This window comes from Anastrepha ludens, chromosome 2 (assembly GCF_028408465.1).
Source record: "Anastrepha ludens isolate Willacy chromosome 2, idAnaLude1.1, whole genome shotgun sequence".
NCBI lineage: Eukaryota > Metazoa > Arthropoda > Insecta > Diptera > Tephritidae > Anastrepha > Anastrepha ludens.
Genome location: NC_071498.1, coordinates 9,693,603 through 9,714,083, shown reverse-complemented (window position 1 = coordinate 9,714,083; position 20,481 = coordinate 9,693,603). Strand labels below are relative to the sequence as shown.

General features: G+C 38.1%; 2 protein-coding genes across 3 annotated transcripts in view; both read left to right on the top strand.

Moving 5' to 3' along the window:
* The window catches only part of LOC128863080 (neuroligin 4-like), a 334,586-nt gene extending 317,139 nt beyond the window's left edge, over positions 1-17,447 (top strand). For both annotated transcript variants that reach the window (XM_054102016.1, XM_054102009.1), the window contains exon 11: positions 17,359-17,447. The gene's annotated coding sequence lies outside the window, so the exon portion shown is untranslated. The remainder of the gene's footprint in view (positions 1-17,358) is intronic.
* Positions 17,384-18,478, top strand: LOC128870755 (bromodomain-containing protein DDB_G0280777-like). Its single transcript, XM_054113278.1, has one exon. It carries the CDS (start codon positions 17,384-17,386, stop codon positions 18,476-18,478), a length of 1,095 nt encoding a protein of 364 aa, XP_053969253.1.
* The last annotated feature ends 2,003 nt before the right edge of the window (positions 18,479-20,481 follow it).

The following is a 20,481-nucleotide window of genomic DNA, read 5'->3' as shown; positions in this document are numbered from 1 at the left end:
CTTGTGGAACTCCGCCTTGGTTTTATGTGACTTTTAACATTTGTCAGCTCGGCCGATGTACAATTTTACACGTTAGAATAACGCGTGAAATTATTGAAACTTATTATGGAAATAGTCGATCTTTAGGAACAACAGATCGGAAAATTCATGATTTGTTGGTGCAAGTAATCATCCGAATTGGTCAACAATTCAAAGGTTGGTGAAAAAATGTCAAGAAACTGGTTCTGCCGAGTATAGAAAAAGAGCTGGCCGACCAAAAACAAGAAGTTCTGTCGAGAATATTGCTGCTGTGCTGCTTTAGAGCGAAGAGTAGCTAAACAACTTTTAAAATCGATATCGCGATGTTTTCAACAATTAGGCATTCATGAATCGACTGTTTGGCAGATCTAGCCTGTAGGCACGAACACGCTTGGCATCATAGTGAGCATTTAAATGATGCTGTTACATATAATTGAATTTGATTAAAAAATGTGAAATCTGGAAGAATCTAAATTTCTTCCTTTTTTCTCTAAAACAACATCTAAGCGCGCCTTTTGAAAGATCCTATATTTAAGTGAGACTGCTACCTTCTTAGCAGTAATTAAATCAAAACATAATTAAAACATATTGGCTCCCACAACTTTGTGCAAAATTCACAAAAATTTAATAAATAAAAAATAATACCCTCAAAATTTTCAGCTTTTTAATCAGAATTTTTATTCTAGATACGAATTCTATCAAAAAAGTACCGGGAATTGTTCAATATAACGCAAAATAATTGTTTAATCAACAAAATGTATTTTGTCGTCTTCAAAATAGGCTCCGTTCGAAGCAATTCACATATGCCAACGATTAGTTAAGTCATCAAAGCACCTTTTAAATGCGTTTGAAGAGATCTTCTTCAGCTCCTTAAGCGAATTCTCCTTAATGACCTATATCGACTCAAAGTGGCGTTCACGAAGTGGCAACTTAAGTTTTGGGAAAAGGAAAAAGTTACAGAGGCTAAGTCCGGTGTTCGATGCTATTTGTCGAGTTTTTGGTCAAAAAAGTGTGCCAAATCTATGAGTTTTCTTTCCACAAATTGTGCCGTTTCCTACACACATTCTCTCTCAAACGTCGCATAACTTCCAAATAATATTCTTTTTTTACCGTAGAACGATTTGGATCGAATTCCGAGTGCACAACACCATGCCAATCAAAGAAAACGAGTAGCGTACCTTTCACGTTTGACCGACTTGGAAGTGGTTTTTTGGGTTTCAGCTCATGTGGATAGCGCCACTCAGCCGCCTGTTGACGTCTCATCACCTGTTGAGTCCGAATTTACTTACACAAGCATGTCTTCAGCCACCTTCTTCCGATGAATTTTTTGAAAGAAATACAACTCCCTTCGAACGAGACGAGCAGCCACGCGTCTCATGCCCAATTGATGGTGTAAAATGTAGCGAATTGATTCGTGAGACACGCTAAGGTCACGAGCTACCGCCCTAAAACTTAAATAATGGATTTCCAGCATCATTTCCCTGACTTTGTCGGCGATTGGTATGCGATCGTTCAATAAGTTTTGTGGTTAGATAAGAAAAGCACAATATTTTGGGGTTAAAATACACTTGTTCCAACAGGATTCCCATTTCTGGATGGGATCCCTGAAGTGAGAATCTGGAAAGGCCGCAAAATACGCTTCCACAGCGGTTATGACCTAAACACTTAATGAAAAACACTTTCCACAAATGCATTTTTTTAGACTTGGAAACAGGTGGAAGTCACTAGAGGCCAAATCTGGTGAACACGTTGGATGCTCTAACAAATCACACTTTAATTCATGGACTTTAGCCATTGTCACAATGCTCTTGCGACACGGTGCATTATCCTGATGAAAAAGAGTTTTTTTCTTTAGCAAACTGGGTCTTTTTTCACGAATTTTTTCCTTAAGATGTTCAAAAAGGTTAAAATAATATTCGGAATTTATTGTGTTACCAGTTTGTAAGTAATCCGCAGACAAAATTATTTTCGCATCCCAAAAAAACGGATGCTAAAACTTTCTTGGCCGATTTGTGGATACGAACTCGTTTCGGCGCCAAAGAACCAGATTCAAACCACTCTTGAGCCTTCTATTTTGATTTAGGGCCATAGTGATAGACTCAAGTCATATTCATTGTGATGAAGTAATGCACAAAATCCACTTTATTCTTTCAAAAACGCTCTCAATGATGCTAAGAAAGTCGTATTCGAATGTGTTTTTGTTCCATTGCAAGCGAATGTGGCACCCATTTTTCATACAGCTTTCTGAAACTAAATACTTCAGTCAAAATATTGCTTACACTGCCCAATGAGATGCCTAGGGTTTCTACTAAATCTCTTTTAGTCACTTAAAGGTTTTCCAATACGATTTTGTTATTTCTTTTTTTCTGTTTTTGAACGTCCTTGACGTGGATCGTCAGCTCGTTTGAATTTCGCAACCCATCTCTCTCCTGTACTAATTGAGGACGAAACGAGCACTTTCAACATTCGTTCATAAATGTCCTCTACTTTTAAACTTTCCAAAAATAAAAATTCAATCACTGCATTTGACTTTTCCTTTGTACAAAATACTGTGACACGTCGACACTAAATGGCTTCTAAACAAATATTAAATTCACAGATTGAAATGAAACTTCACCTACTTTTATATGAATGAATGAATAAATTTTGGCTAGTAGAAATGCCCTGTCTTACCGAACTGCAAAACTTATTGAACAACCTAAAATTAGCAGTTCACAACTTTGCATACAGCAATATTTTTGTGCCTTATTGAGGTGCGTTTCATAATCAAAAGACACTTTTGGTATACAATTTTTGAACTGCCAAAAGTTCGCTTTTACTTTCCGGAGTACCTTTTATTTGGCGTAATTTTAACAGTTATAGACTTAAGACTTCCATGAATTGTTTCTGGTGCGAAAGCTCACTGTATTTTGTACATAGAACCGTTATCTTTTTCCAAGTAGCTGCACTTTTTCTAGTCCTTTCTGCGTTTCATAATAATAAGACACTAGTCGAAAATAAGCTTCTGAAGAGATAGAAGGTGCTGGTTGTTGTTTTAGATGACTTTGATTATAATTTTTCAATTTAACCTAAAATGCCAAGGGGTTCAGTATCATCAATATTCAGGTCAATCAAATTAATTGCAAAAAAAAAACAAGCGGAAGGCATTTTTTACGGAGATGCAATCATTTAAATTTATCAAAAATAAGAAAAGGACCCCATCTTTTAGTTTGCAGAAAAGCACCTAGACAGCAACTGGGACGCAGTAAAATATTTTTAATGTTGCCCAATTTCATATTATTTTTTAAGAAGGTTATATTTTCGGATAAAAAAAATGGAACCTTGATGGGCCCGATGGTTTTTTAAATTATTGGAGAGATTTGCGCAAGAGCCCCCTCTTATTTTTCAAGCGCAACTTCGGTGGCGGTTCTGTTATGGTTTGGGGTGCATTTACATCGACTCTCAGCTCTTGATACACAGTTTATAGTACATCATCGCGAACGAATAGTGGGGACTACAAAAACGTTTTGGAAAATAATCTCCTTCCTTTTATTCAGGATAATCAGGAAGTGCCCTTCATTTTTCAGCAAGACTACGCCCGAATCCACGTAAGCAGGGAAACAAGACAGTATTTGACCGATTGTTCCATAGAAACTATGGACTGGCCGGCGTGTTCTCAGGATCTAAACCCAATGAAAAACATTTGGGGTATATTAATCAGAAGAGCCAACAATCGCCAATTTGACAACACCAGTGAGCTTAAAGCGGCAATTAAGGCAGAATGGGCTTCTCTAGATGTAAATTTTCTTTAAAAGTTTGCAGAATCGATAAAAAAAGGTTATTTTGTATCGGTAAAGCAAGTGGTGATTCCATAGAATACTAAAATATTCTAGACGTTAGAAAATAAATTCGAAAAAGTATACTTTTGTTAAACGATCACTTTAATTAAACAGTATCTCATAATTTTGAAACGCCTGGAAATACGTATTTGATAAAAATGTTCTTTATGTATAAAAAAGCTCTAAATTCTGTAGTGAAACAGATAACTTTTGTTACTTTAATCGATGTAAAATCTATAAATTAAAATACTTTGAAGAATTAAGGGTGTCTTATGATTATGAAACGCACCTCATAATATTCATTACAGTGCTTTTAAGCTTGTCAAATTTTGGTCGAAAATTAATGTGTGGCGTGCGTTCTATTTGTTGTTGCTGTTAAATCGAAGACGGTAATCTTGCTAGAAGGCTCCTCATGCTGCGTTAGTTTACCGAGCGCTGACATATAGGTTAAGGGGGTTAAGTTTTAAGGGCCGGTGTTGATTTTGAATAAAATAAATTTTTTTTAAGAAATTATTCTCATTTCTCTTTATTATGATAATATTGGTGTAGCTTAATTACGTATGAAACAAAATATTGGCCTAATAGCGCCGCGGCCTCGGCGGCACACCTCCATCCGATGGTCCAAATTTTCGATTACGCTGAGGCATAATTGAGGTTCTATGCCGTTAATGTGCCGAATTATCTCATCCTTTAGCTCTGGAATTGTTGCTGGCTTATCGACGTACACCTTTTCTTTCAAATAACTCCAAAGAAAGAAGTCCAACGGTGTCAAATCACTTGGCCAATTGACATCGCCGCGATGGTCCAAATTTTCGATTACGCTGAGGCATAATTGAGGTTCTATGCCGTTAATGTGCCGAATTTTCTCATCCTTTAGCTCTGGAATTGTTGCTGGCTTATCGACGTACACCTTTTCTTTCAAATAGCTCCAAAGAAAGAAGTCCAACGGTGTCAAATCACTTGGCCAATTGACATCGCCGCGACGTGAGATTATTTGGCCATCAAATTTTTCGCGCAAAAGAGCCATTGTTTCGTTAGTGTGTGACAATTTGTTGAAAGTTGAGTTGTCCTGTCGAAACCATATACCGTCCACATCCATATCTTCCAATTTGGGCCATAAAAAGTTCATTATCATCTCACGATAGCGAACACTATTCACAGTAAATGCCTAACCGGTCTCATTTTGGAAAAAGTACGGCCCAATGATGCCGCCGGCCCATAAACCGCACCAAATAGTCACTCTTTGTGGGTGCATTGGTTTTCCGGCAATCACTCTTGGATTATCATTCGCCCAAACGGGGCAATTCTGCTTATTAATGAATCCACTGAGGTGAAAATGTGCCTCATCACTGAATATGATTTTCTTGGAAAATTGGTCATTCACTGTTGCCATTTCCTGCCACCATTTTGACCATTGAGGACGCTTGAAATGGTCAAGAGGCTTTACTTCTTGAGCCAATTGCACCTTGTAAGCGTATAAATGCAAGTCTTTATGCATAATGTTCATCAACGACGAGAGTGAGAGGTGCAATTGTTGGGCACGACGATGAGTTGAGGTGGACGGCTCTTCAACCACACTATCGCGAACAGCAGCAATATTTTCTGCAGTACGAGCTGTACGAGCATGCACTGGTGTTTTTACATCTCTTACAGACCCGGTTTGCTCAAACTTTTGCACAATTTTTCCGATTGTACGCACATTTGGACGATTAAATTGACCAAAAAAATCTCGAAGTGCGCGATATGCATTTTGATTTGAACGCCCGTTTTCATAATAAGCCTGAATAACTTTAACCCGTTGCTGGATTGTGTATCTTTCAATGGTTCAAATTGAATTAATCTGAAATTGAAAAATGTCAAATAAAATGCAGAAAAGAACTTGACGTTAAGGTGTGGTTTACATGCACCATCGGCCGTTAAAATTTAACCATCCTTTATAAAGTTTACTTTAACTCCTATTTGGGGCACAGGACGTCAGCGGGAGCATAGGACACAACTACTTGAAAAAACCCGTTCTATCAACTAGAAACTTTTCAAGCTCTCATTTCATATCCCAGACGTCGTTACGGAAAGGGAAAGTACTCCAATTAATGAAAAAAAGTCTGACGTTACGCCAATCGCCAATATATACTTAAATGCCTAGAGTAAAATAATGTTACCAGCAGCTACTTTTTATAACATTTTTAAAATGTTAATTAAGAAATGTATTGCAACAGCAACAGCAACAAAGGCACAGCTATTACTCGTGTAAATTAAACTGAGAGCAGCGGCAGTGGCGGCACAAGTAATCATTCATACACTTTCTTGTATGGCTGTGCATGTAATGAATTGCAGTTGGAAACTCGTTGTACTGTATATTATTAAAATAATACACACACACACACCCACATAAATGCGCATAGATTTATGTTTACCAGCCGTTATGGCAATATATCACTTCGCTTCCCTCGGATAGAAATTTAACTCCGGGTAAGCACATACGTGCGTATATGTGTGAGTTCATTTGTACTTGTGTCATGCTCATTAAAAACTACAAGCAGAAGAGAAAAGTAAAAATAGCATGCGAAGGTAAAAACAAAACAAAAACGACAGTTAATGCAATTTTATGCTCGTTGCACATAGAGAGCGCTGGCGCACAGATAGAGGCAAGCAGAAAGGTAGACAGACAACGGGACAGGTTCTATGTATGCACGTGCTTGTTGTTGCTGCTAGCAGACATAAAAACCCGTGTGCAAGGCCACGAGCTTGATTACTCACCCACATACATACGTACGTGGAGCAGTGCGGTTGCATTAGTGTGTGCATGCGGTGCTATATTTACTCAGCATTGTGGCAATTTTCGCATAGCATATTTCAAGGCGACTGACGCCAGCCAACAGTTAGCATGCAAGGTGTGCGAAATTACACAACTGTAATAGCAGTTGCAATTATAATTGCCACATGGCAGGCAGACGTGTATGTGCAGCCTTGAGGCAAGGGTAAAGAAAACAAGGAAACGATGCCAAAAACAAAGAGAAAATCCAAAAGTTGTAAGGCGTGCGTGGAGGCAGTTGCGAAAATTTGCTTAAAAAGCGGAAAAATATGGCAACAATGCTTCCCTCATTACTGAGCTGCTGAGTATTGTTGTGCTGTCGCTCATTGGATCTGCTATCGCTGCTGGTGTAGCCTGCGGTTGATGATGTTGTCAATATTTGTGGCAATTTTCGTGTATAATTACAAAGGTAAAAGCAAAAAGCCGTCAAAAAGACGCTAGTATGAAAAAATTAATTGATATAATGAAAAAACTACACAAGTGTGACGATAAATTGTGTGGTTAAAAGGCATCGAAAGCAAGCAGCCTGCGGGCTATAGGCGAGCTGAAGAGTTGAACCAATGGTAGCGGTATATTAATGTAAATACTACTCACAATAACGATTGCTTAAGATCAGTGGCGTACGGTATATGTTGCTGTTTAACAAATCCCTTCAAGGAGAATAAAAAACAATATTGCCAATTATAGACCAATTGCCAAATTGTTCACGGTTTCAAAACTATTTGAATTAATAGTGAAAGAAAAAATGTATTTTGCAGCTAATCGTTATATTTCAGCAGAGCAACATGAAAGGTAGATCTACTGTTTCAAATCTTGCAGTGTTGTCTGAATTTTGTATATCATCTTTAAAAAAAAACTCAAGTTGACACGGTTTACACAGACTTTTCAAAAGCATTTTAATCACAGGGTTTTAATTTCCAAATTGAGTGCTATAGGATTCCATTCCACTCTTTTAAAATGGATCAAATCAAATCCTATCTCTCCTCTCGGAAATGTATCATCAGCGTTAATGGATCTATTTCTTTTATTCGTTCTATGGTGTACCCCAGGGAAGTATACTAGCTCCCCTACTTTTTATACTTTTTGTTAAAGGGGGCCTCTTATCAGTGGCTTCAAAGAAAGGTATTTTTTCTAAATTTTTTTTTTCAAGGCGAAAAAAGCGACTCACAGGAATAATCTTTCGCATTTGTTTGAAGGCATGATTGAAGAGTAATAAGCAATTTTTTAACATACTTTTTTTTTTTTTTTTTTTGTCCCCTTTATTTTATACATCTGTCCATTGGCATATATAGCCATATTGGTTTAATCATGGCTTTGTACAATAATAGCTTGTTCTGTATAGTAAGTCTGGATTTTGTGCTGACTAACCAATGAAGTTGTCGAAGTTTTTCTTTTATTTGTTTGACCTTTTGCTTTATGTGGTGATTCCAATTTAGTTTCGAGTCCAAATGTATTCCAAGGTATTTAGTAGTTGGTTTAATTGTAATTGCTTTGCCATTTATTTTTATTGGAACTGCAGTAAATTTTGTTTTGGTAGTAAATATAACCTGTACGGTTTTGTCTTCATTTATTTTTAGGCACCAATTATCGAACCATTCCTTAAGGGGTTATACGCAGTTATGAAGCAAATAAAAGACGGGTTGCCAAGGATTTATCCTGAAGAAACTTCAGAATATTTTAATATAATTTGAAAATTTTTGGCGGTTATAAAAGCATCCTTCAAGAACGTAACAAAATTGTTTATTTATGAAAATGTTGCGCGCTGCAGGCGATTTCTGGAACCTCCTTTAAAAAAAGACGGTTTACGGTGTACATCGTAACTCAGGATTGGATTATCTGAAATCAAAAAACCAAACAAATTTTGTTAATATATTAGATTATCAAGTAATTAATCGTTCGGCTAATCAAAATAGTGAATTTTCACAAAATGGCAGCTTTTAAAAGAAATGATTTCGATTTTTACGTTAAAATTTGGCCGTAAATTGATTATAAAATGGAAAATAAGTATCAGATTTACAAAAGGAACGATTAATTACTAGAAAATGTATCTTTAAAGATTGAGTTAAAACTGTTGACCGATCAAAGAAGCCGTTTTCGAGATATCGTATACACCGGCTTGAAAAATGCCGTTTTGAAAAAAACACGTTTAAAGTTTCAATACCTACCTTAAAACGTGCCGAGGCATCTCTACATATTTAAGTATAACTCCGAAAGTATTGCTTAGATCTACTTCGAATTTCGTGCGTATACTTTTGAATATATGTACATTACAAAAATGCAATAAAAAAAATCGATTTTTTTGAAAGTCATAACTGCGTATAACCCCTTAACTGCGTTTGTGTATCGCTGCAGTTTTCCAGTAGCGATAGTTAAGCGTTTATCCGATGCCAGTAGTATTGTATCGTCTGCGAACGTAGCAATTGATGAATTAGTTTCGTCAGGAGGTGGTATGTCTGCGGTGAATAAAACATATAGTAGAGGTCCAAGAACGCTTCCTTGCGGAACTCCAGCAGTTATTTGATGAATATCTGAACATTGATTGTCATATTTAATATAGAAACTTCGGTTAGTTAGGTAGCTTTTTATGATAAGATAGTAGTCAAAAGGAATCATTATTTTTATTTTGTGGAGTAAGCCTTTGTGCCACACTTTGTCAAACGCTTTAGCTACGTCTAAGAATACTGCCGCACAATAACGATTGTTTTCAAAGTCTGATTGGATTTTATTTGTAATTCTGTGCATCTGTTGGATAGTCGAATGTTTCTTTTCTAAATCCAAATTGATGATCCGGTATTATACGTTTTTTCTCCAGAAATTGGGTTAGTCGATCATGTAGTAATTTTTCAGCAATTTTAGATATTGTCGGTAGTAAGCTTATTGGTCTATAAGATGATACGGTAGTTGGATCTTTACCCGGTTTTGGCAATGCAATAATCTCTGCCACTTTCCAGAGTTTCGGAAAATATTGCAAGCGAAACATGGCATTGAAAACGTTTCGCAAAAATATATATGCCTTGGTTGGTAGCTCCACTAATGCTTTTCCTGTTATCAAGTCATATCCGGGTGCTTTTTTATGTTTTAGTCCTTTTTTGATGCAAGCTAATAGGGCTATGAATAAGTTCGTTTCGGTTTTACAACAGATGGCGTAACTTGATTATTATTCCATCGATCCACATTTCCAAACATTCATTGGAGAGCTACTGTCGTAAGGCACAAACGTCAGTATAAGTTTTTTATTTGAAGCGTAAACAACAATATTTTTACCACACTTGAAAATGTCGAATTTCGTGCCAAATAATGTGTTTTTGCGGGGAATTCTTCTTCATTATTTTAATATGAAGAAAAAAGCAGCCGAAAGTCATCGTATCTTGGTGGAAGTTTATGGTGAGCATGCTCTATCTGAGCGAACGTGCCAGAAGTGGTTTGCACGCTTTAAAAGTGGTGATTTTGGCTTGGAAGACGAAGAACGCGAGGGTGCGCCGCCAAAGTTCATGGATACCGAATTGGAGGAATTGCTCGATCAAGATCCGGCTCAAACGCAAGAAGAGGTTGCAAAAACTTTGGGAGTTGATCAATCAACCATTTCCAAACGTTTAAAAGCCATGGGAATGATCCGAAAGGTAGGCCATTGGGTGCCGTATGAATTGAAGCCAAGAGACGTTGAACGCCGTTTTATGGCATGCGAACAACTGCTTCAACGGCACAAAAGAAAGGGTTTTTTGCATCGAATTGTGACTGGCGATGAAAAGTGGGTCCATTACGACAATCCAAAACGTCGGGCAACGTATGGATACCCTGGCCATGCTTCAACATCGACGTCGGCGCAGAATATTCATGGCCTGAAGGTTATGCTGTGTATCTGGTGGGACCAGCTGGGTGTTGTGTATTATGAGCTACTGAAACCGAATGAAACGATTACGGGGGATGTCTACCGACGACAATTGATGCGTTTGAGCCGAGCACTGCGAGAAAAACGGCCGCAATACGCCGATAGACACGACAAAGTTATTTTGCAACATGACAATGCTCGGCCACATGTTGCACAAGTGGTCAAAACATACTTAGAAACGCTCAAATGGGATGTCCTACCCCACCCGCCGTATAGTCCAGACCTTGCGCCATCCGATTACTATCTCTTCCGATCGATGCAACATGGCCTGGCTGACCAGCACTTCCGTAATTACGATGAAGTCAAAAAATGGATCGATTCGTGGATTGCGGCAAAACCGACCGAATTTTTCACAAAGGGAATCCGTGAATTGCCAGAAAGATGGGAAAAAGTAGTAGTAAGCGATGGACAATATTTTGAATATCAAATTTGTAACCATTTTACGTCAATAAAGTTTCAAATTTCGAAAAAAACCCGCACGAACTTATTCATAGTCCTATTATTATTTTATTTTTTGTAATGTCATAATGGTAGTTGTTTTGGTTGTCAATTTTCTTTTCTTCGTCATTTGATAGAACCTCTTCAAAGTATTTTGCTAAAGTTTTCGCTTTTTCCTCTTTTGTAACAGCCCATGAATTGTCATCTTTTTTTAGTGGTGGTTGATGTTTTATTTGAATTTTTAGTTTTTTAGTGCATTTCCATAAAGAGTAATTTGTATCTTGATAGGGAGTCAGATTCTTCAAATAGTTTTCGATTTCTTTGTCATTTCTCTTATTTAAGGTATCCTTAAGATTTTTTGTAGCTAGGTTTAGTTTTCTCTTGTCGTCAGGTGAACTAGTTTTTTGCCATCTTTTTCTTAACTTCCTTTTTTCTATAATTTGCTTTTTAATAGTAATGTCAGTTGTTGGTGTATTTGTTCTATTTGCTTGCTTTGGTGCCGATCTGATCCCTGCTTCTAGTACTACGTCATTGTCATTGGATAATGTCATGTTCAATGTCAAGTTGCGTTTTTAATATCACATTTGGTATAAGTTGATCGTCAATATGGTGGCGGAATTTTTCCCAGTAGGTTCTGTCATTAAGTATGCGAAAAGATGTATCTATAGATTTTATATGACTTACATATTCAAGTAATATCGGCGAGTGGTCAGAAGAAAGTTCATAGCACGACTGAATTGTCAATTGGCTATGGCTTATGTTTTTGGTTATGCAGAAATCGATCAAGTATGGAATTTTCTTTACGTCAGTTGGCCAATAGGTAGGTTCTCCGGTACTTATAAATCTGCAATTGTTTTTATTAATTGCGTTAATAAGAATACGCCCCTTTTTGTTGGTGAGTCTTGAGCCCCAATCAATGTGTTTTGCATTGAGATCTCCAGCTGCAATAAATCTATTGTTAAGCGTCTTTATGTATTTGTCATATTGATCCGAGTTTATTATGTGTCTAGGTGGACAGTATATGGAGGAGATAGATACTGGTCCATTTTTGTCATAGATTTGTACTGTCGTGGATTGAAGATATGGCGTCGAATATTGGAGTTGTTCATTGTGCGTTATGCTTGATTTAATAATTGTAGCAGTCCCTCCGTGGGCTCTTCCATCAGGATGGTTTGTCACATACACTTTGTATTTAGGAAATTTCAGAAGACTTTTATCAGTGAAGTGTGTTTCTGCAATCAATGCTATGTCAATATCTTTTTCAACTAAAAATTGTTTCAGTTCTAAATAGTGCTGTGTTAGTCCATTTGCATTCCAAATTAGAATTTTAATTTTTTCACTTTTGTCCATTCATATTCTTTAAAAGCATTGTAATTATATTCATCATATTTGTCATTTGGTTGACTAGGGATTTTACCATGTCTTTAAGCTCTTCAATATCATTGTTTTTTTCAGATCTGTTAATCAGTTCCTGCTCTGCTTTATGTTCCCTTGAAGAAGATGCTACGTCAGCATAGCTTACTCCGGGAATTATGTTTGTTACGGCTGTTGTTATTGGTGTATTATTTTTATTTGTATTTAAAGTTGGTTCTTTATTACGCAGAGGTGGAAATATTTGCATTTTAAGTACTTTATAAATTTCGCATCCTTTGTAGTTGGCGGTATGCTTACCTCCACATAAAGCGCATTTGACTTCCTTTGTTTGGTTTTTGCATTCCATTGTAAGATGTCTACCAGCGCATTTCACGCAAACTGTATCCCTTGTACAATAATTTTTTGTGTGCCCACTGTGAAATGGTGCGCTTATGGTGAGGTGCTTCGAAAATGACTATGACTTGTTCATATTGTAAATGTCTTTGTTTTTATCACTTGCTTGCAGTTCGATGAAAAATAATGGTAGTGGTTTTTTTGTTGATCTTTGTATTATAAAGGGTGTTTTTTTAGAGGTTAGGTTTTCAAGATGAAATAAAACGTATATAATTTAATGTTATGGCCAAGAATTTAGCTTTATTATAAAGATAAGGGTTTGCCATTATGTTTTAAAAATGATTTCGGGCAAGTGGCCGCCGCGGCTGGCTCGAATAAATTCCAGCCGAGAGGCTCAATTTTCGACCACTTTTTGCAGCAATTGGGGCCGTATGTCAGCAATAACGCGCCGAATATTCTCTTCCAAGACGTCAATCGTCTCGGGCTTATCTGCGTAGACAAGCGACTTCACATAGCCCCACAAGAAATAGTCCAGCGGCGTTATATCGCACGATCTTGGAGGCCACGCCACAGGTCCACGGCGCGAGATAATGCGCTCACCAAAAGTTTCCTTCAATAAATCGATTGTTGCGTTGGCTGTATGGCATGTAGCGCCGTCTTGTTGGAACCAAAGGTCGTCCACATCAACATCGTCCAATTCAGGCACGAAAAAGTCATTAATCATGGCTCTATAGCGCTCTCCATTGACTGTAACATTATGGCCGGCTTCATTTTTAAAGAAATATGGTCCAATGATTCCCTCTGCCCATAGAGCACACCAAACAGTGACTTTTTGAGGATGTAACGGCGTCTCAGCAATGGCTTGTGGATTATGTTCACTCCAAATGCGACAATTTTGCTTATTGACATACCCATTCAACCAAAAGTAAGCTTCATCGCTGAACAAAATTTTCTTGTGAAAATCGGGATCAGTGGCCATCTCGTTTTGGGCCCAAATTTGCACGATTTGCAAACGTTGTTCAGGTGTAAGTCTATGCATTATGAAATGGCAAACCAAACTGAGCATAAATCAAGTGACAGCTGTCAAAAAGACCATCTACGAAAAAAGTAGTGCCAACTTGAAAACCTAACCTCTAAAAAAAACACCCTTTATTAGTAATGTTAAGTACTTTGTGGCCTTTTTCGTTTAGTTCTCTTTTAATTTCTTCTTGGTCTGTAGAGTGGTGCATATTTCGTAAGACTACTTTAAGTCCTCTTTCACTTTTTGGCCTAAATGTATACAGTTTCGTACCTTTTTCTTTTAGCATGTGGTGTAATCTGTTATATATTTCTAAATTTTCTGCTTGAACGCGAACTTCGTTATTTGCTAAAATTTTTAGAGTGAAGCTGTTATTTGCTATTTCATTTAAAGCACTCTTTAATGTTTTTATGCGTTCTACACCTTGAACATATATTGGCGGTGGCTTATTATTTTTTTTTTTTCGTCTTTGTTTAAATTTTGTGACAGTGAATCTTTAAATTGCCCACTGTTTGCAGTTTGAGTAAATTCTTCTCCATCATCCACATCTAAAGCTGCAAATTTGTTTGCAGAAGAAGTTCCACTCAGCCAGTAGTTTGGCAGCTTACTTTGATTGAGGGTTGATGTTGCTTTTATTTTTTTGTTACTAGCAGTCAATGTTGACACCTTTGTGGGTGAGTTTCGTGCTCTTTTAACCACAGGTTGCTTTTTTAGTGCAGCTGATTGTATAGACGCTGACAAATGGGTCGCTAGAAATAGTTCTGTTGATGCAGTTGTTGTTGTTGTAGAATTTAAAGAGACGGTTGAAGAAGTTGTAGATGTATTTGTAGTCGTAGTACATGATGGAAAGAATAATGAGATGGCGCCTATCGTGGTCCCGTTACTTTGCGCTCAGAGAATTTGACAACTAGTTACGTGATTTTAGCTCCAGTATGGCCAGATTACCATTTTCGTAACTTGATTTAGCATTTCTTTTTTGTTATTTTTATTATTTTTTGTCTCGGAGTTTTAGTTCTTTCTTCGTGACATTTTTCTAGCTGTTCTAATTAAAATGTCATGTTTATAATTTTGTAAAATATACATTTTTTAATAATTATTTAAATAATTCACTCAGTTTTATTTAGCTTTACTTTTTTTTAACATCTGGTGGCATTGCCCGCGATTGCAGGTGTTGTTGGTGTTCTTCTGCTTTCGGCAGTGAAATCTGTCTCTCGCTACTGCAGTGTTGCCTAGCATTGGATATAAAAACGCACTAAAATGCCCATTCAAAGAAAATTACCCAACAAATTTTTATTGAATAACTTAAAGAACTTTGTATGCGTGACAAATTGTCTTTAAAATGTGCGTTTTCTTAAATAAATGTGTTATGTTTATGTATAATTTAATTTATTTTTTTGTTAAGCGAGACTCTTTTGTTAAGGGAACGACTTTTTTGCTATATTTGAAGTTATGTAACTAGATAAGGTACTCTTTTTGTAAAAATGTCAGTATGGTTCCTTTAGTATTTTCTGGTATTTTCTTGTTTATTTTTACAATGAATATAACTCTTAATGTCCTATGTCTCACTAAGGATTGATGACCGGAAGAAACGATTACACCTCTATGGTTTTAATCCGCATTCAGTAAATTCAAACGCCTTTTAAAATGTTTAAAAAGTGTTCAATCTTAAGAAGAGTTGAGAGAGTGGCAATTTAATATTCTTCCGTAACCTTAAAAGGAGCAAAAAATTAAATTCACACTTTCAAAATATCAAATTTTATAAGACCATTTTTACCACTAAAATCTTCTCAGAGTTACCTTTTTTAACCTTTTTTTGTTTAATAATATAGTTTGTTTTTTAACCTAAAGTTTCAGTAGCTTTAAATTAAAAAAAAAGAAACAAACACGAAACTTCAAAATTTTCGCATTTTTGGTATAAAAAAGCACTAAATTTATTGCGAAGAGCAAATGGTTGGCAATACTGCACAACTCAGCAAACGTGACGTCACGTACGCTCTGATGGGCGCAATCTTCTTTCTATCATTCTTGGTCGTAGTAGTAGGCATACCAGTTGTGCTCACGCATGATGCAGAGAATACGGGACTGCTGATATGAGAACTTATGCTCTCTGCGCTCCATGGCGATAATGTAGAGCGCATATTGTTGTTGCAGCTTATGGGAGCTGACTGTGTTGACCCGTTTGCATTTGATCCGCTCTGTGCTAAATTCGAGCGCGGCATTGAGAACGAGTTTTTGGTATGTAGCGGCATTTTTTGCGGAGTAAGAACTTTCGTCTCACTTTTGGATTCTATTCTCTCCCAAGGGGGAGAACGTAACACACTCATATTTATTTTTATTTATTTTGCCAGCTGCTTGGCTTGGTTTTAGTTTTTCTTTTTTTTTTTAATTGAAATGGTTGTTGGCTTTTCGAGTTTGATAATGCACTTTGCACTTTCTATGCAGTTTGCTATGAGTCCTATCTCTTGTTAGCAAAAATGCACTTTGAGTTTGTTGAGAAAACTTTTATAAACACGGATCGACAGTAAAACACGTCCGATACGCACAGTATAAAAATACAAGATAACCCGCACGAATAACGATGCTAGGTTAGGCTAAGTTAGCTTGAGTGACTATCAGCCGACACACTTAGGGCTGAATAGTCCCATTGTGATACTACTGCAGCTCGTCCTATACACTCACTTCTCTGAACCAAACAGTGGATTTAATGAATTTTGTTAATTTCGGTAGCTCTATTTATGAAACCCCTTCAGTGTTGTCAGGAAAAGCGAATCCGAGCGTGAAAAGCCTTTTTCTGTATAAAGCATTTCATGTACGTAATAGGTGTTCCATGGTTTCCTCTTCTTCAATATCTTGACAGCTTCGATCAAGCTACCCATGGTGAAAAGAATTGAAAAGGTGTGGCCAAACACAGACCGTTATTCGGCTCTCAGCGAATCTGACAGAATCAGCTGCTAGGCCGCCGAAACAATAGATGTGTATACAAAAAACAGAGATTGTGTTGGTGGATATACGAAAAAAATCAACACAATGTCACGTCGATGCCAACCGAACAGCGACTGATTGGACTAGATTCGACTACCGAATCTCCTTTGTGATGCGGCAGCTAAAGTTCCCTCTCAATTTTCTTTTTCACCATAGTTAAAAAATAAACCTTGTAAATCTATCATCCTTGGATTGAGGCTTGTGAATACGTGTGAAATGAGCAGCCAGAATACTGCTGCTGAGCCCCCGTTGTCAAAGTTTCTCGCTTAATTTGATTTTTCACCAAAGCTGAAGGTCAAACCTGGTAACCTATCATAATTGGAAGCTAAGGCTGTCGCTCCTGGCTCATGCCCTCAGCAGTTAAGCAGCAACTTTAAATTTAAAACTTATTATATTATATTATATATATATATTATATTATTTTCCTCGGTAACAAATATCTGCGAAGAAAAAATAATTTCAAAGAGGAAAAAAGGTAAATATCAAATTGAGAGCTGCGATTCTTTCAAAGATTTGATAATTTTTTTAAGCGTTTATTGCGGTTAGGTTGAATATTTCATTGTATTTATGTATGTATCGGTGTATGTATGTGTGGAATAAATTTTGTTGATGGCTTTGAAATATTCGAGTACATCGTTTACTCAATCCCTTTCTATTTCTCTTCCGTTCATTACAGCTCAAGTGATAAATTAAATGCGGATATGCACGAAGAAGATGGCGAGCTGGGAATTGGAGGAAACGAGCACGAAGAAGAGGAAGAAGACGGAGGCCTATACTCACAAACCCTTCCCTTCTACCAGCAACCGGTAGCACTGCAACGCATGCAATTTGCGCATTCGGCATCGGCTACATCCGTATCATCAATGTCATCGACAACAACGACACCACCACCACCGCCACCACCTCAACCGTCAGTAGCATCAGTACAACCATTAAAGCAACAACAGCAACACCAACCAGCAACAGCTCAGACCCTAACCTCACTAGCATCATCAGCAACAGCCGTAAATATATACCAAGAACAACAAGCCCCTCAACAGCACGCACACCAGCCCCAACAACAACAACAACAACAACAACAAAAATTACGACCAGAACAAATGACTTCCGCAACCGCTGCCAACAGCAACTTCAACATCAACGTCAACGCCTCAGCAGCTACAGCTGCAGCTTATAAGCGACAAGAACAAAAGTTGCGAAGATTACGCGAACTGCACTCGCTCGCCTTGGAGGGGGGCGACACGGCGCGCGGTTATTGCTCCTGCGATGAGCAATGGACCTCATCATCGCCGCCCATATCCGACTCGCCGACACTCTCCAGCAATGAAGGACACGAAAAGGCATCCGACGGAAGTGAAGCCAATGAAACAATACAAGCAGCAGCAGCAACAACAATAATAACAACGACGACAGCAAAACCAACATCTGCCGAAACAACAGCAACAATGACGGCCGAACGGCGAGTGACAGGAAACGCGTACAAGCAAATAAACGTGACAACAGGACGTGGCCGGTTGGCCGTCGGCGGTAATGATGGCGGTCACAGCCGGACGAGACAACAACAAAAGCACAACAATAGCACTATTGATGGTGTTGGCAACATTTGGACGGGTACGCGGGCAAATGAGGTCGCCAAGGCAGCGGCCGCCGTGGTGGCAGCAAAGGCAGCTGGAGCAGCAGTTTCGACAGCAGCAATGGCGGGCGCGGTGAGGGGTGAAAGCAGGCCAGTGCCGGCAGCGCGCCTCAAGCAACAACATCATGTGCGCTTTTCGGACGAGAAGAATTTCTCCGATTAGATTGGCACGCTGTGCAAAAGGACAACTGAAAACAAAAAACAAAAACAAATTAGGGCAAAGGTGAAGAAGAAAAAAACGGACGCAAAGTAATTGCGAAAAAGGGTGAATGGCGACAATGATTCGGTTTCATTAGAAAAGGAAAGTAATGGGGGTTTTAAAAATTATTTTTACATTAGAGAAAAAAGTGAAAGCCTTTCATTAAACAAAGAAAATATGGCAAGTACATAAAAAACCGAAAACTACTAAAAATAAGTGAGTTTCGCAAAATTTCAACAAAATTTAATTATCTCGCCGGGGCATGGGCATATATTTCAGTTTTGCAGATTTCTCGCAAATTGCTAACCGTTTTGCTGAACAACACTTCACTTTAACATCGCTCCAGTTGTGTGCACTCCAGTTCAAATTGATTTCCCTCAATTAGACTGCCCAATAATACCCAGCGAACATTGGGAACGCATGCACGCCGATACCAACATATACACGTATGTGTGTTTGGATATCAGCCTCAGCCCACACTTGACCCACAACCATTAACATCGCACACCGTTCACGCTAATAGAGGGGCCCGAAATGTGTAATCAATGAGAAATACAAAATTATGAGAATAGACTCCACTTCTAGTTGCGAACACCGATAAAGCAATAAACGGGAAAATTAATGAAAATAAATTAACAAAAAATACAAGTATATAAACAGTTAGAATACGAGTATAACTAAATATACACAGAGATACACGAGCATTTATGTAAAAAGTAATAATCACCGATGGGAAGTTGTAAAAACCAATTAAATAGTACAGAGCAATGAGTAAAAATTTCCAATCAAAATAATCTACGCGTAGGCTTGGGTAACTCTTTTTATTTATTTGCACGACAAAGGTTGCCAGATGCTATAAATGTCAATTGACTGATTTTTATTTAACTCTTTATTTACTTATTCATTTAATTTTTTTCTTGTTGACTCCTCTCGGGAGCATAGAGCCTCGACAGCCTAACAGTTGTTCAGGATTCTCGAGCAGTGGTTTGCCAAGGTTTGATACTCGCTCCTTCCATAAGGCAGCGCATTCATAGAGGAAATAAAAAATCGTTTTCTCTGGTTGTTGTTTAGAACGGTATGTGTTTTGGGGCATGCCCATTTTGGCTGCTTGTTCCCCGGTAGACCAGAAGCCAGTTATCTCCGCCGTGAGTCTGCACGCATCCCTTCGTTTCATATTTGTCAGTAGTATTGACGTTTGTTTGTGGTTGTAGGGGGGCCATAACTTATGCTATATTTGCATGTTGTCGGGTCCTCCATCTGGTTTCCGCGATTTTTAGATATTTTAAGAAAATTGCATTCTTAATTGCACCCATTGGTGCGAATACCGATTTTGTCCGGTTCGTCCGCTTTCTCTTTTCCTTCACGCCGATGTCCCGGAACCCAGATTAAGGTAATTTTATGGTTGTCATTTCTTTGAATTTTTACCTCCCTGTACATGTAGAAACATAAGCGCTCTTCTTTTCGGCAAGCGTTCGCAAGTGGCGCATAGATGAGGCAACTGATATAAATAAACGTATCTTGGCAGCGCTGAAATGGAGCTGACTAAAATACCATTGGTTTGTGATATGGCGAATTATTCCAGTTTTTGGTTTTTTTCTTGTTCATTCCTCTCGGGAGCATACGGCCTCGACAGGGACTCTTCCATCGCACGCGGTTCTGCGCTGTTGTTTTCGCATCGTCCCATGAGATGTCGGCATCTGCTAGTTTGCGCAGCATCGACCTCCTCCAAGTGTTTTTTGGTCGACCGCGACCTCTGCTTCCTTGCGGGTTCCAGTCCAGTGCCATTCTCGTGATGCTATCTGAATGTTTTGTCATTGTGTGATCTATCCATCGCCACTTTCTGCGTTTGATTTGCCTAAGTATGGGTTCCTCGTTCGCTAATATCCACAGTGTGTCGTTGCTGATGGTCTTTGACCAGAATATTCTGCAGATGATGTGGAGGCATTTGTTGATGAAGGATTGCAGTT

What these genes read in the sequence shown, in the direction of transcription:
- LOC128870755 (XM_054113278.1), top strand. Translation starts at nt 17,384, where the DNA reads ATGCACGAAGAAGATGGCGAGCTGGGAATTGGAGGAAACGAGCACGAA.